Raw genomic sequence first — 17,703 nt, forward strand, 5'->3', positions numbered from 1 at the left:
GTAAGAAAGAAGAAGAACAGTGATGGAAACAAAGTAAATGCAAACTCTGCAGATTTCTTTATCAACTTTTTCAGCAGTTAAAATAGCTAACATAATGAAAAGCATCACTATAAACTTCATTATCAGGTGAGTTAAACAATAAAACTTAAAAGATAACTTTTTAAGTTTTATTGGCAACTATCTTTAAATGGCAACTAACAAATATATGAAGGAACAATTGAAAAAACTGAATATTTATTAAAAATTATAGAAAAATTTATTAAATATTATTAATATTTATTAAAAATTCAACTTACTAGTTGAATCTCGACATTCAATTAGTACAGGATGCGGACAGAAGTCATACTTATATCGCAGCTCAGCAATATTTTCAAAGTCACCTTCTCCAGTGAGAGGAGAATCGTTATTGACCCATTCAGTCCAACAGTCTTCCATAACAATACTTCTTGTTGACAATTCTAAGGAGAGAAAAAAATCACAGTATCTTCATATACACAGTACCACACCCCTTATCCAGAAAGCAGTAACCAGTAAGAGAAATGAGAACATGTTTATTATATACATTAGACAAATTATAGAATGTCTTAAAATACCGTGTGATTGGACTAAGTTTCAATAGCAATAGCAAAAGCTTAATTTACGGTACTCACCTTGGACAATCTGCAGTTGTTATGTGGGTGAATGAATGACTAAATTTTTGGGTTTGAGTAATTTAAAATTAAGTAGATTAATTGGTAAGTTTACGGGATGAGAATAAATTAATTAAAAACGGAATTAAAATATGCACAAGGAAGCAGAAGTGCACAACTCCGTCCTTGGTTGTTATGGAGAATTAATTAATTAAGAACTCTAAAATATGTGAAATAGATGAGGCCAATGGTCATAACGGTACACTTTCATTTTGTTAGAAACATCTTCAGTTGGCAAAGTTTAGTGGAGAGAGAATGCGTGCTGTATTTTAAACGAATTTTTATGTTCCCGTGACGTGCTTTGCGACATGAGGAAATCTCAAGTGTGTGAGATTCTAAACCGGGAAAAGGTTGGAGGTTCCCAGTCTGGTTAGTTTCACATTTATGATGTTTAATTTAGAGTAGTGAGGGAACCATTCTATGATGAGGGCTTCGTATTGGAGAATTTTGTAACTAGTTTTTAGTTTTACTATGGTAATGGCTGAATCAACTGGGGGGGGGGGGGTATGGGTGTGGGTGTGAGAATGTACGTGTAATGTGAGCTCGGTACTGGATTGTCCTGTTCTGAAACTGTTATAGTGATAATATGCCCATGTATTAGAGGTTTTAGTGGAACCGAATTTTGTTGTAGTACTTCCAATATAGCAAGCATTACAATTTTGTTGGCATTTAATCAAATATATAATGCTGTTCATGTCACTTGTTGAGTATTTATGTGTTTCTTTATATGTATTGAACAAAGATCCAAGTTTATTATATGCAGAAAATATAAGTGTAATGTCTTTGCCAGTGAACACTCGGCGGAATTGTCCCGCAAGATTACTATGGTAGGGGAGGATGATACATGTGTTTCCTTTTGTGATATGTTTAGTTGAATTATTGGTGTTGTTTTTGCAATGGAAATAATGTGTTGAATTAAATGAGGTGGGTATTCTCTAGCCATGAACTTTTTTGTGAGGTATTGTAGCTCAGGAGATAGGTCGTCATGTGAAGTGCTGTATTTTATGGCATTATGGATTTGATTGTAAAGAACAGCTTTTTTTTGTGCTAAGTGGGTGGTGTGATGCAAAGTGTAAATATTTCCCTGTGTGTGTGTGTTTTTTCTAAAGATCTTGGTTCCCAGTCTGGTGCCTGTTTTGTATATAGTAAGGTTGAGAAAGTTGATTTGTTTATTAACTTCTGTTTCAAGTGTGCATTTCAATCTACAAGTACTGATTGGAATTTAGTAAAAAGATTGTCAATTGTGATTCTATTTCCGATTATAAGTATATTGTCTGTGTATCTTATGTATAGTTTTATCCCTGAAGGGTAAGGCTGTAGAATTTGGTTTTCTATTGTTGCTAAATAAATCTCAGATAAAGGAGCAGAAATACCTAGACCCATGGGTAGGCCAAATGTTTGTTGGAATATTTGGTTATGGAACCTGAAGTGTCTGGCATCTAGTAGTAATGAGGTAAGTTCTAGGATATTGTTGATGGAGAGAAAAGTATGGTTGATTAAAGTGTTGTCTGTCATTAGGTATTCGTATTCATGTAAGGCTTGTAATGTGAATGGTGTGTGTGTACGTTTGTGTATAATGATACTATGTCAAAAGATGCTAAGATGTCTTCATCGGAGATTATGGTGGTACTTATTTTTTCAAATGCTTGATTGGTGTTGCTCATTTTAAATTTAGAGAATCTTGTGAGGGGGGATATAATTTTTACTAAAAAAGTGGATAAATTGGTGAAGGCGATTTACTAAAGGAAATTATTGGTCTTAGGGGGTGGCCAGGTTTGTGTAATTTGGTAATACTAAACATGTGTGGGAGGATATTGTTACATATTCTGATCTGTTGTAGGGTGTGTAGGGTGATTTCTTTGTTTGATCTCAGTCTCCTTAGGATTACCTCGAGTTTATTTTTGAGTTTGGAAATATTGTAAGTATTGTCAATTTTATAGGTATCTTGATCAGAGAGTACTGTTCCATTTTATCTATGTAGGTGTTTTTGTCTAGGATTACAATTGTGTTGCCTTTGTCTGCTTTTTGTATAATAATATCAGGGGTGTTACTTAATTTTTGTATATCAAGTAGCTGTTGTTTTTTTATGTTGGGTTGAGAGGTGAGTTTTGAATTAATTATAGCGTTGGTTTGGTGTATGATATGCCACTTATCAGGGCGATGTTCGAGTTTTGTTTGTAGTTCTATGATACAATCTTTTATGGGGTAATGGTGGTCTCTTATGGCGCCATAAAATACAGCACTTCACATGAAGACCTATCTACTGAGCTACAACACCTCACAAAAAAGTTCATGGCTAGAGACTACCCACCTCTAGCTACCTACTACCTACCCACCTAGAGACTAAGAGTAGAATGAGTAGAATGTGTAGAAAGAGTGGAATGAGTATAAAGTTCAATGGGACAATAATTCAATGGGAGGGATTTGTCACCCTTTTTAGAAACTGGCCAAATATGAGCAAATTTCCTAGCAGAATGGAAAGCACCTTTGGAATAAGAAAGTAACAAAAGGTGAAACAGAAAAGGAGTAATTCAGGAGCACGGGTTTGAGAACAAGTGGAGAAATACTGCCAGGAACTGGAGCTTTCTTAGAATCAAGATTGCTCAAAATCCTTTGACATCCTTTTTAATGGAAGACCACAGTCGGCTTTGAATGGAGTGTACTGCGAATTGTAGGAGGTGGTTTACCAAGATCATCAATACATGAGTCAAAAGAAAAGTAGGATGCAGCAAATCAGCTTTATCTTTGGCTGAAGTGGCAATAGAACCATCTGGTTCTGACAGAAGTAGGCAAAAGTTGTGGCCAATAGCTTTGGCAAGAGACCAGAATGCTCGACTACCTTTGGAATAAGAAAGCATTTAACAAAGCATGAGACAAGAAGAATTTAACTGTTTTGCAACTGATGTGAGCTTTGGTGTAGGCAGAAAATGAATGTGGAGATTTAGATACAAGCCAATTGGCTTGTATGTTACATAATAAACCAATAAACAAATTATAAATTATATGATATTAATGCTAAGCAGAATTGTACAGTATAATATGAAATAGGCCAATTAGAATTTAAAGTTTTAATGAGCTTCAATATGCATCCAAGGATTGCAAAATAAAGTTTTAACTTTAAAAGAAAGAAGTACACAGCCCCATTATATTACAGAAAAAAAATTTTGCTTTTGTCTAAGTACCCCTTTTGTTATGAATTCTGTGATACACTTTGCATTATGCCTTTACAGGATTTTGCCACTCTACATGCAATTCAAAAATTGATAACTGAATACGCAGTGCAGTAATTGGAAAATTGCTGTCATCTACTAGAAGTAAACATGAAATGGGAGAGTAATCATTCCTCAAGAACCATAGTCAAGATCAGCAAACACTGATGCCATTTCAGAACACATTGTGAGCTGAACTGCATGTCTTTCCTATGTCTGTGTTGTAGAAGAACAATGGAACAAAGAGCAAACATCAACTGGGCAAAAGTTGATTGCAAGTGTATGGAGAGAATTGTCTGTCTCAAGAATGTGTGTTCAAGTGGCATAACCGTTTCACCCATGGAAGAGAATCACTGGAAGATGATGAACATCCATCTGGGACCAGCAAAAGGTGGTTTTGAACACCAGAGTTTATTGATCTAAAATTATCCTAATGTTAAAAATTATATTCAAGTTTAGCAGCAAACTGGCAAAATAACAGCCGAAAAATATTTCTGCTCAGGGCACAGAAATACCATGGTTGAGTGTTGTGTATAGCCATAGTTTTCTGTGATGAGAGGCAGAAGGTATTATCCAGCATCTGGTATTCAATTCTATCAATGGATATTTGAAGTTGCCTCTTGATGGAACACATTTTATGTGTGACAGGAGACGGTAAGTCATCAGCATTTATGTATGTTTTGACAGTGTTTGGAAGAGTCTGGGTTATGCTACTAACTCTAATTGCAAAAATGTGGCATTGAAAACTAATCTTTGTGAAAGTCCTTCACCTTGGATAAGGGACCAAGAGAGTATATTGATAACAAAAAGAACCACAGCAATAGTTTTAGTAGTAGAATTTCTTTAAACTTATTAAAATAAAATTTATTGGAACTACTCATTTTCTTAGCACCAGATGTAAGTTTCTTCCAACAATCAGTTATCATCTGGTGGAAAGCAAATTTTCACACATCTATCTTACAAATATTCCTTTCCAATTCAAATGTATGTCCCTTGTGTGTTTCTGACATGTGTGTTCCTATAATGTTTGCAGTTGAATCAAAAATACTTCAATTTCGTCAAACTATTCAATATGCTCAAACATTAATACAATACCAAACCTCTTATCCAGAAAGCTTGGGACCAGAGGCTTTCTGGATTCCGGGTTTTGGGTCCTTAGTAAGAGAAATTAGAACACATGCAAAATAATAAAATATCTTATATTAAGATTTACTTTATCTAAAAAGTATCAATAAATGTAAATTTTAATACCATTATAATCAAATCAACCAACAGCAGAACATAAAAATTAAATAGTTTATTTACAAAATAAAAATAAATACAGTATATAATAAATCCTTCAAATTAAGTGTAGATAAGTGTTAAAAATATATTATATTAAAACCTATATAAAAAAGTATATATAATTAAAAGTATAAATAAGTATATAAGTAATTTTCACACTATATTCAGGGCCCTCTGATGGGATTGGATGAAATGATAATTTTTTTTTCCCCCTTGCTTTGTTTGTCCTACATAACTTTTTCTTTTGTGGTTGATTTATCATATTATATTAGTGATATTTCACACTTTTTTTGGCCTCGGCGTGGTTGGATGGCACTGAGCTAAATTTGTTATTTATTGGTTTATATTTTGGCTGTATTGTCCCATACTTAATATTTTTCAAAATTTTAGATACATATTCCTTCTATTCTTCTTCTTCCATTTCTACTTCTTGCTTCATTATTTATTTATTTGCTCATTTTTTGCTTTTTTTTGCCTTTTCCATTAGACCAGGGTTCGAGCCCGTCACCACCAAATACGGAGGATGCGGAAAGGTCAGGGAACGACAACCGCATATCCTGGAGCAATATGTCCTTAGTTGCTAATGCTCCTAAAAACCAAATAAACAAACAACATATATATAAGTTAATAATAATAAAAAAAAAATTAGGCAAAAGAAAGATAAAAAAAGAACAGATAACCACAAACATAAGTACTGCATAAAGCAATATCCAACAATATGTTGTATAGACTGTAGAAGAAATACAAATTAGAGAAGGGAAAAAAACAGAAGAGTGAAGAAATAGATAAATAACAAGGACAGAAGAAGAGAATGAAGATGCGTGGTAAGAAAATACTTATAAAATTTTTAAAATATTAGATGTAGGGCAAATAAAGTGGGCACCAGTCTAAATTTATCATTTATTGGCATATTACTTTGACTTTATTTACCCTATATCTAATATTTAAAAATTTTTATACATACTGTTTTTTCCAACCATGTATCTTCATTCTCTTCTTCTGTCCTTGTCATTTATCTGTTTCTTTGATCTTTCACTTTTTTTCTCTAATTTATATTTCTTCTATATATATATATATATATATATAATTATATTGGTAAGTTTATATATACTTAAAACATTCTAGAATCTCATTAAGGGATTTTTTAAAATTTGGCCTTTTTAAACATTAGTATTTTTTACAACGAACATTAAGTATTTCTATCTATTAATATATGCTATGCCTTGATATAACACAGATTTTTTGGGGGGGAATATCTTTTAACACCTGCATTATAGCCTGAAATAAAATTTAGCTAGTTTTTCTAATTTTTAAAAGGAATATACATGACCTAAACAAGCAATTTTACTGTAAGCAGTTTCGTTTCAGCATGTATGTGTGCAGAGATTAATTTCCATATTTCAAGATGCTCTTTCTCTGCTGACTCCATAGGATTGCAAAGTGGGTGCGATGAAGTATAATGTTTTATTGTTAGTAATCATGTGCAAATTGTCCACATTAGCTATAGAAAGAAGAAGTTTGTATTTCTCTTGTTTCACCTTTAAAAGCAAAAAATAAACCTTTTTTTTTTTTCTTTTTCCCATGAAGCAAAGAATTTTTTTTTATTAACTATATCTGTGGTAAATTGCCAGTAAAGCTAGTAAATTGCCAAGATGCAGTAGTTTAGAGGGAGGTGGCCTCACTGTAAATTGCAGTTTATTTATCCTCAGTTTCATTTTCAGTTGTTTGAAAATAAATATCCATTTTCAAGTGCTGTCATAATTGATCCTAGTTCTAACCCCCCCCCCCACCACCATGAGGGTGGAAATGGGGGAAGTAATTGCCATGTGATTACAATGTTTCCTTGTAGAAGCATTTGTCCCCTAACTTATCTTTATGTTTATTGAGTGAAGAGGTAGTGACCAAAAGACAGGGTGGACTCCTTTATGAAGGGTGATATTCTTACTTGTCTATAGTTGGTTATTTCATTTAACTAACGAAGATGAACAAAACTGTTTGATCTCCATTTAATACCACAAAATTAACAAAACTTAATTATACAATAATATGCATCAACATTCAATACTGCAGTTATTTTCAGAAAGACATAACTGTTTTAAGCTTCTTTCAAAGAAACAAATTGTATGATAACTAGAGTTGGATAGTGGTACCTTCTGAAAGCTCTTTCAAAACTCAGTGCCAGAGTTCTGAACAACAATGTCTGAATAACAAATGAAATGTCAAATTGCAATTAAGTAAAACATATCCAACAATCACAATGGGAATGAAATGTTAACTTCAAAAGAAACTAAGTTTATCCGGAATGAGACATGATACAGCCGAGGGGGGGGGAATGTCTTTGAACATGTTGGTGCAAAGAGTATGAAGAAATTAGGCACAAATGCAGTTATGATGGGCCCCCAATTTCAATTCCTTTGACAGCACTCACTCTATTCTTCAAACTCTTAGAAATGCTCATCAGAATGCTGATGAGCATTTCTAAGAGTTGGAAGAATAGAGTGGGTGCTGTCAAAGGAATTAAAATCGGGAGCCCATTAAGGGATTCAGCTGCACAACTCAACACAACAGCCTACCTACACTTGTGCATCAGACAACACAATTGCAATCCCAAGGCAGTATGCACTCACCCCAGAGGAGGTTGTTATTATCAGTGAGTTATTTTTTTCAGCGGAAATAGAAAATATATGTAGATGACATTCCTGATATCATCTTTTAAGGGTGCAAAAGGTGATACTGTATACATTGTCCTAGTGATATTAAGAGTAGGAGATTTGAGGGTTTACGTAACAAGTACAGGGAAGCGTTGTGAAAAAGTTGCGAGTTAGGATTAAATTTGGAAGTATCTACAATTCTGCCCAGAGATGATAGGAGAAGTACGTGTAGAGAGAATTGTCAATCAAATCAGCGATGGAGAGACTGTGATTGAGCAAGTCTCATTTATAGAATTTTTCTCAGTATTGTCTCTGCTTGGTTACAGGATAGACTGTTTTTACCTGGAATGGGATACATTTAAATAAAAGAGGTGCAAGGATATTTGCTGATATTCTCGGGGCTGTGTTAAATGCATCAAAAAAATGCTAGCTTGGGTGGGGAAAGACAAGTTACCAGAGTAACTAGAGCTGCAGCAAAGTGGTGAAACCGATTCTTGCACTGCTTATATTAGAACATGCAGCAGCCAGGTAAGCAAGGTGTTGGGGATTTCAAACGCTGAAAAAGGGTTTGAAATCCCCAACACTTGTTCCATTTACTTTACTTGTTACCTACTCTGAGTCATCAGGGAGCAAATAAAGTAAAGTAAAGAACAAGGTGTTCCCTTGCATTCCAAGCAAACACCAAAATGGATATTAGATGAACTGATGAGACTTGTGGCAGAGTAGAAAAATCTGTTACATGCATTTTAACAAATGAATGAGAGGAATTATCTCAATAATGACTTGTGGAACACTTCGATGCTGACTCTCTCTCCATTATTCAAATGAATGTAAAAAAATAATAGCTTAAATGAATTCTCTACACCTGAAGAAAACATCGATGATCAGAAACATTCCGAATCTATGGTTTAAGAGCTCCAAACCTGACTTTAAAATACATCAAACTACCAAACAATATTCATGAGTGAAAGAAGATATTAGGTTCATTAATGCGAAAATGATATAAAAAATTTTTAATATCATTTTTGCATTTGTTTTTATTAATGGATTTAATGCTTTCATTTCCTCATGGATATTGGGTGATGGTTTGAAGTATTTTGGGGTCGGGTTTAGAGCTCTTAAACCATTGATTTTGAGTGCATCTGATCATTGATTTTTCCTTCCAGTGTAGAGAATTCATTTAAGTTATTATTTTTTATATTCATCTGAATAATGGATAGAGTCAGCATCGAATCATTCTAAAAGTTATTATCGAGAATAATTCCTCTCATTCATTTGTTAATAGATATATAACATAGAGGCAATGTTAGGTGTATCAGAAAACTGCTAGCTTTGGGAGGAAATCACAGACTAATAGATTAACAAGCTGCAGTCAGGGGTGGAAATGATTCTTGCCCTGCTTCTATTGAAAAGAGCAGCAGCCTAGAAAGCAAGCTGCTGGGGGGCTTCAGTAATGCTGGGAGTCAAGAAACAAGTAATTATATGGGCTGTGTTAGAGTAACTAAGAGTAAGAACAGGTGCATGTATACTTGCGTGTACACCAATGCTAGGAGTATAGTAAATAAATTTGACGAATTTGAAGTGCTGGTCAAGACATCAAAGGTGGATACTGTTGGGATATCAGAGACGTGGTGTCACACAGATATAAGGAATGAAGAATTGGAATTTGGGGAGTACAATGTGTACAGAAAGGATAGACAGGATAGGAAGGGAGAAGGGAATATGCTGTTAGTTAAGAAACACATAAAATCTAAGGAAGTACATCTAGTTGACAGACAAAAAAGTGGGGAACAAAAAAGCTGCATCGCCTTAAAAAAAAGTAACATTTGTAGTGAAACATATAAGATATCGATTACAGTTAGATTTGATTACAGTCATCTTGTTTCGTGCAAAGCAAAGGTACTGCATCAGATAATGCTTCTATTGCATCAGATAATAATTGCAAGGTATAGCATCAGCCGTTTCTATAAATATGGCATTGGAAGGGTATACATGCTCATTAGTATCTTGTTTTACGGAGGTATAAGCATGGCTCCATATGTTCAGTTGACATCAAGAAAAAAAGTGCAGCTGTTGTTCTGTCCCACAAAAGGCTTTCTACTCACTGATAAAATAGGCTGTCACCAGCCAACAGTATCTTGGGTGGGTGCTAAAATTAAAGCATGAAATGGGCGATGCGAAGAGAAGACCTGGATTAGGCTGCAAGAGAGTGAAGACGCCTTCCCAAGATTGATATTTGAAATGGCTATGCCTTCGTAATTGGCATGCTAGTGCTCCTGAACTAAAACTGGACTTTGAGATGGCCTCTGGTGTTGAAATAAGTGCACGAACTATCAAAAGACGGCTTTAGGAATGTTATCTGCATGCCTATTGGCGCAAGAAGAAGGCCTTTGTTGACCCAACAAATGAGGAAGAAGCAACTTGTTTGAACTAAAATGCATGTTTCATGGACAAAAGAGCAATGGGACACTGCCATCTTTTTTGACAAATCGAAATTCAACCTGCATGGCTCAGATGGGAAGTGATATGACAGAAGACGAAAATTGGAAGCATACCATCCTGACTGCATAACACTGACTGTAAAGTTCCCTGTGGGTCAGATGGTCTGGGGATACATAAGAAGCAAAGGGGTGGGACAAATTAAGTTTGTTAATGGAACAGTGAATGCAGAAACCTACACTGCTATCTTGGAGGAGTACCTGAAACCTGTTATTAGGGATCACCACACAGGTGTCAAAAACTGAATTTTTCAACAGGACTCAGCACCTTGCCACACAGCAAAATTAGTAAGTTTAATTCTATTTAGATTTAACGATGAGTTTGTCTTTTTCTCTCACAAGACTCAAAACATACTTACACCAATGTTTTCCTTCATTTTTCTCCCTTAAGGTGCAGTCATACCTCAGAAATGCTGGCATTACAGTTTTGGATTGGCCTGGCAACAGTCAAGACCCTATTGAAAATTGCTGGTACATAACATAATGTCATCTAAAATTGCTCAGAAGAAGCCAACAAGCAAGATTCAGCTGCAAGAGAGCATTGTAAGGGTGTGGTACCACGAAATTGGAACCTGGGGGTAATTGTGCAGTCAGATATGAAGTTTTCTGAGTAGTGCAGATGGTCTTTAAGGGTAGTACATGTTGTCTTGTCAATGATATACAGGAATTTTTCTAGCAGGGATAAGGACATGATTATCCCCTTATATAAGGCAACAGTCACAGGCCTTATACAGGTATGGCATTAAGGACAAGTTGCTACATTGGATAAAAGGATGGCTGAGTAGGAGAAGACAGAGAGTGGTAATCAATGGACAATTAGTGGTGACCCCCCAGGGTTCGGTGTTGGGTCCACTGTTGTTTTGTATATTTATCAATGATATTGATGAAGGTATATCAAGCTTAATGTCAAAGTTTGCAGATGAGAAAAAGGATGGGAGGGTTGTTAATAACAGTAATGACAGTATGCTTCAACAGGATCTGGTAAAGTTGGGTAGATGGTCTGAGAAGTGGAAACTGAAGTTTAACATTGACAAATGCAAAGTAATGCATATGGGTAGCAGTAACCCCAGAGAAATGTACCAACTGGGTGGTTTTACACTCAGGCTTGTGGAGAATGAAAGAGACCTAGCAGTAATTGTGCAGTCAGATATGAAGTTTTCTGAGCAGTGAGACAGGCTGTCAGAGTAGGTCAAGGGGTCTTCTCAATTATATACAGGAATTTTGGGAGCAGAGATAAGGAGGTGATTATCCCCTTGTATAAGGTAATGGTCAGGCCAAACCTTGAGTACTGCATACAAGTCTGGAAGCCTCATTTTAGGAAGGTTGTAGAGTTGATAGAATGAGTACAGAGAAGGGCAGCAAGACTGGTGAGGGGAACAAAGGGGTGCTCTTACGAAGAAAGGCTTAAGTTCTGCAAATTGCAGCATCTGGAGACTAAGCACTTGCAAAGCGATCTGATTGAGATGTATAAAGCCTTGAATAGACTGAGCAGGCTCAATGCCGATGGGATTCTTCCTCTTGCTCAGATTACAAGCCTGAGGGGGCATAAACTGAAATTGAGGAAAGACAGCTGTTGAATAGATGTGCAGAAATTTTCCTTTAGCCAGCAGGTAGTTGGTTGCCTGAACAAACTTGCATTTGTTGTTGTGGAAGTTGATAGCTTAAATAATTCAAGGCAGAACTAGACAAACATTTTGAATGAATGGATTGGTGAAATGGGAAGGGTTTTTTTTTTTGTTTTTTTGGTTGATGCTGAAAAAGCTTGCTTTCTTGCATCATATGCCTACTAATGCTAATACTAACATATTGAGCCTTGCTGCTTTGACATTTATTAATTAAATGCATATAAATTAACAAGTGACACAGCAATCTATTATAGAAATAAATTAGTCTGTTTTCAAGTCAAAAATGATATTAGGCAAGCTAAGCATATCATGAAAAGTCTCTGGTAAAGATTGCAAAGAAAAACAGCAAAGACTTCTTAACTTATATTAACAGTAGAAGGAAGGAAGGGGTTGATCCACATTGATCCACTTCATTTTGATGTTTTTTAACTATTGATATTGCCAACAAACTAAATATGTAATTGCATCTACATCCACACATGAGGAATTCTTTAGGAAAGTGGATGACAGAATTTAAGAAAACTATAACAGGTATCTAAATGACTCTGTGATAACTGAGAGGAAAGTGAAACAAAATTGTTGAAACTAAACGTAAAAAAAAAAGACACCTCAGCTGAATGGGATCTATATTTTTATATTAAGGAAGGCAGCAAAGGAGGTAAGCAAACCCTTAGCCATAATTGTGAGAGAATCTTTGGATTCAGAGGAGGTTCCTATGGACTGGAGATGTGTGATTATATCCCCAATTCACAGAGGATGATCAAAGGTAGCATGAGCAATTACAGACCTGTTACCTTAACTTCTGTTCCAGGAAAAAATAATATAATGGAGTGATTGGTTAAAGAAGTAATGCAAGATCATCTAGACAGGAATGTAACTGCAATCACAGCATGGATTTATTAAGGGGCAATTATTTCTGACCCTTATCGATAATATGATACAATAACAAATGAACTAGAGTCAAGAAATAATTATGATATCATATACAGTAAACTCTCAATTTTCCGGGATAGATGGTAAAAAACATATCCCAGATAATCAATTTCCTGGTTAATCCAAAAATACAGAAATTCCTGACATATGTAAGAGATATGTTCCAGGACTTCTTACTTCCTCAAGTTTTACGTAACTCGGGAATGGCTAATAACATATATCTACTATATTATTATTGAGAATATCTGAATTCAGCGCGATACTTATTAATGTTTGACCATTTTCATATATTCGTATTAGTTTAATTTTCTGATCCAAATCGATCGCTTTCTTTTTCTTGTTAGATTTACTAGTAGCGCTGTCACTTTCAAGTCTTTGTTTAACTAGAAAATAAATTTTCTAGTTTAAATAAATAAATTAATCTAGAAAATAATGTGAATAAAATGGCTACATATTTAGCAAAAACTTAGCATTTGCCGGAGCTGCAAAATTTTGTCCAACATGTGGATAACCTGTCTTACAGAGTGTCTCCATTCTCTGTCTCATAGACGTTCTGTTTCTGTTGCATGCTTCTAGTTACTTACACTGGCACTGTTCTTCTGAATTAGCTTCTATAATTCCCACTCTCTCTTCCAAAGCAGCCTGCACACATGCCGCAATGAGTCAACATCCTTTTACTGTACGACTTGAAATTCACAGAACCAACTTTTCTTCTTCCTCATTTATTCATTCAACTTCTGTTTTTTGAAACAACTTTCCTTCATATATATTTCCTGAGAATTAGAATCTACAGAAGTTCAGGTCTGTCAACAAATATCTTCTTTCATCTTTCCCCAACCCATGCACAGTACTAAGTACTATAGGTTCTAATACCTCTTGTGTTTGAGGTTTTTATTAAAAAAAAAAAAAAAAACAGTTTGGGAATGACTGGTGTAGTGTATTTTTTTTATAGTAATTATTGTGTGAATGGTGTTGTAGTGGCAAAAACTGAACACCTGCATAATTACTCTGGGATATGTCTTGTTATTTATAAACATTTAATTTCCTAATTAGAAAAATATACCACACAAAGGAATACAGTAGCTGATTTGTTTGCATTTCAAAACTACATACATGCTTTATCAAAATGTGAAGTATGTAGGTTTCTATTGTTGGAGTCTGTTGTTAAAGTCTGGTTTTTTTTTTGGCTGATATGCTGCATAAGCTTGCTTTCTTGCATCATATGCCTCTACTAATGCTAAATATGTGTGTTTGCATTCTATTAAGTGCATTTTTTTTATAATCCTTTTTGTAGACATTATCAAATTGCTTTTTATCCAAAAGTGTAGTATAATGAGGCATCGTATGTGAAGGTTGAACTGTACAAGGTTGAATACAGGCAACTCTCGGTTTATGAACATTCGCTATAATGAAAGTCACAATTCATTCAAAATGTCTTAAAGTCGTCAATAGATAGAGTTCCTTAAACATCCTGGCAATGTCTCTTCACATTATTTAATTCTCTTGGATTTCATTCTCAGCAGTTATTGTTTTTAACCCATCACCAATCTACCAGTGTTAAAGAAACACTAAATCATGTTGGGGACATTATTCAACAGTAAATTTTACCATTTCCAACAAACAGCTGTTTGAATGAAAAATAAGAAGTTTGAAAAAGAAGATAGCACAGTAAAGATGATATTTTATCCAAAATGGCCAGATCAGTAACAAAATGCAGACTGACTTAATTTGCATATTGTTATACTCATTTTTGCACACTTGCTCCTTAATAGAAACATTTCTGTAATTATCATATCTGCTGGATAAAAATCTGCAGCCTTGAGCAGAGAATAAAGAATATACTTTCTGATTTTAATGAAATTATTTTTCATAAAATAACACCAAGAAAATTTGATAAATTTTATACTAACCAACTATTTCACATTTAGAAGAGGAGGAACATTTGAGATGATTGTTAAAGCACTCACAGACTTCACAGTCACGTTCCACAATATCACCTGGCTGTAAGTAAAAATAAAAATTTATCAGGAATTTCAAAGAAAAAAAACCTATTGCATTCAAGGTGCTTTCATTTTATTAATTAATTATTCAAATCAGCACACAAGCTTGGCAACTTAGTCATACCCACTGCATTAAACAACATTTTTCTATCATTTTAGTATAACTATATATTGTATAATTTTAGGCTACAAAAACTGAATAATGTATAAATAAGGATATGTGATTAAGTTTTTGACTGAAAAACCCCTGGAGATCAGGACATTTTTATGGTTGGCATCATCATATATATGAAAATCTCTGAAAAAATGGTAATATTCCAGTACAGATAATTTTAGAGGGGTGTATAAAAATAAATGAAAGTATTAATGAACAAAAGAGTAGCATTCATAAAGAAGGCACCCATTTTCCTAATTTTTCTGAATGTAGGGCATAACACATGCTTTGGTCTAGAATTTATACAACGAATCCTCCAATTTCCAAATTTTTAAAAAGGGAATAAAATAGTGAAAGACAAACTATTCTATGGGTTTATTATTCAGTATAGCAGATAATGGGTATGTATATAAGCTACAACAGAGTTGATGTCTCTGAGGAAGAGAAAATGAAAAATTACACTGAAAAAATAGGTTGCAGTTTTGCAACCAGACAATTAAAGCATATGTCACGAAAGAGAAAAACAAGTAAAAGCAAAAACAAGTTTCAGAATAATTGACTTTATCTGTAACCAAAAGTAAATCAACTTCTTCCAACTTCTCCATAATGTTTCTGGAAATAAAACATAGAATCAAAAATTATTCCAAGGTACTTGACAGAATCAACTGGACAAAGAAGAACCACATTCAACCTGCGCTAAGTGTAGATGAAGAATGATCCAAATAGGAATCTAATATACTTAGTATTTTGACAATTAATGGCTAAAACGAAAAGGAGATGTAATCTAAAACTTGCTGCCATTGTGTAATATTGATACAGAACAGCATTACATATATCTCGAACTTGATAGCTTAAGGTATAAAGTAAAACTAGATAGAGTAATACATAGCCCTGTCAGGAAACTGTTACCATAGTATAGTATTGGCAATTGATCAATAAAATTTATATATCCTTTTAATTTTTATTGTTAATTAAATTGTATTTAAATAGAAACCACGTCCCAGACTAGAGCAGCAAACCAACGTGCGCAAAGTAGAGAAAGTGCAGTGTTTGTGGGAGAACCACAGAGGGTTCTCCAACACATCACAGTCTAAAAAAATTTCCAAAATGCAAAATGTTTGCGGATCTCTCTCAAACAGGATATGATCTAGCCATGGAGGATGTTTTTGTATGTGCTAGGTGCAGAGAATGTCAAGAAATAAGACGCCAACTTAGCATTCTGATGGGTGTCTATGAGAGCTTGAAGAGTTGGGTGGAAACCCTCGAAGGAATTAAAATGGGGGACCCCGTCAAGCTCTCAGCTGCCCAAATCAATGCCAGAGCTCACTCTTATGCACCAGGCAACATAGTGGCAACCTTCAGGGCAGAATCAACTGGTCCCACAGGAGCTAGTTATTGTTGGTGACTCAATTGTCAGGGAAATAGGAAATATATTGTGCAAAAAGGATAGGTGGAATACGACCAAAGTATGTCTGCCTGGGGCAAAAGTTGATGATGTTGAAGAGCAGATATCATCTTTTAAGGGAAAAAAAGGTGATATCGTTCAACACGTTGGCATTGGGACTAATGACATTAAGTGTAGGAGATCTGTGGATTTACTTAGCAAGTACAGGTCAATGTTGGAAAAAAAAAAGTCGCTATTTAGGGTTAAATTTGAAATTATCTGCAATTCTACACAGACACGATAGAGGGGAGTATATTATGAGAGCCTTGTAAATCAATTCGGCCCTGGAGGTCTGTGCTTGTTAACAGGAAAGATTGCTTCTACAGGGATGGGATACACTTAAATAGAAAGGGTGCAAGAATATTTACTAATGCTTCGAGGCAATGTCAGGTGGGCAGGAAAACTGCTAGTTTGGAGGGGGGATTCAGACTAATAGATTAACAGTAGCTACAGGCAGAGGTGGAAATGATTGTTGCAGTGCTTCAATTGGAATGAGTAGCAGCCTGGAAAGCAAGTTGCTGGGGATTTCAGGAACTGCTGCTAGTCAAGAAACAAGTAAATACATGGGCTGTGTTAGAGTAACTAAGTGTAAGAACAGGTGCATGTATACTTACATGTACACCAATGCTAGGAGTATAGTAAATAAATTAGATGAATCTGAAGTGCTGGTTAAGACATCCAAGGCGGATATTGTTGGGATATCAGAGAAGTGGTGTCACTCGGATATAAGGGATGCAGAAATGGAATTTCGGGAGTATAATGTGTACAGAAAGGACAGACAGGATAGGAAGGTAGGAGGGGTGAATGCTGTTAGTTAAGAATAACATAAAATCTAAGGAAGTGCATCCAGTTGATATTTTTTGTCAGTTTGGTGTGACATTAGCACTGGGAAAGTAAAAATGAGGTAGGAGTTTGTTATAGGCCTAATAAATCTAATGAGTTGAACAATTACACAGAGAAATAGAGTGGGCCAGTAAATCAGAGTGAATTATAATGGGGGATTTTAACTTCCTAGTTATAGACTGGAACTTATTGGTTGGTCACTTGAACACTAGCAAGGCTTCTGTAGATTTATTCGAAGATTATTTTCCACAGCAGCATGCTAGAGAGGCAACAAGAGGGAGTAACACTCTTGATCTGATTATCAGCAGCGATTATTCATGCATTAAGAATTTACAGATAAAGGAACCACAAGGAGGCAGTAACTGCAGTGCAC

General features: G+C 35.0%; 1 protein-coding gene across 2 annotated transcripts in view; it reads right to left on the reverse strand.

Moving 5' to 3' along the window:
* The window catches only part of LOC150091211 (hemocytin-like), a 1,750,539-nt gene that overhangs the window by 883,280 nt on the left and 849,556 nt on the right, over positions 1-17,703 (reverse strand). For both annotated transcript variants that reach the window (XM_090374755.1, XM_090374750.1), the window contains 2 exons: positions 14,800-14,890; positions 297-458 (listed from right to left, as the gene is read on the reverse strand). In XM_090374755.1, coding sequence (XP_090230881.1) covers positions 297-458; positions 14,800-14,890 — 253 coding nt within the window. The remainder of the gene's footprint in view (positions 1-296; positions 459-14,799; positions 14,891-17,703) is intronic.

This window comes from Mastigoproctus giganteus, chromosome 1 (genome assembly GCF_048544385.1).
Source record: "Mastigoproctus giganteus isolate SK-2022 chromosome 1, ASM4854438v1, whole genome shotgun sequence".
NCBI lineage: Eukaryota > Metazoa > Arthropoda > Arachnida > Uropygi > Thelyphonidae > Mastigoproctus > Mastigoproctus giganteus.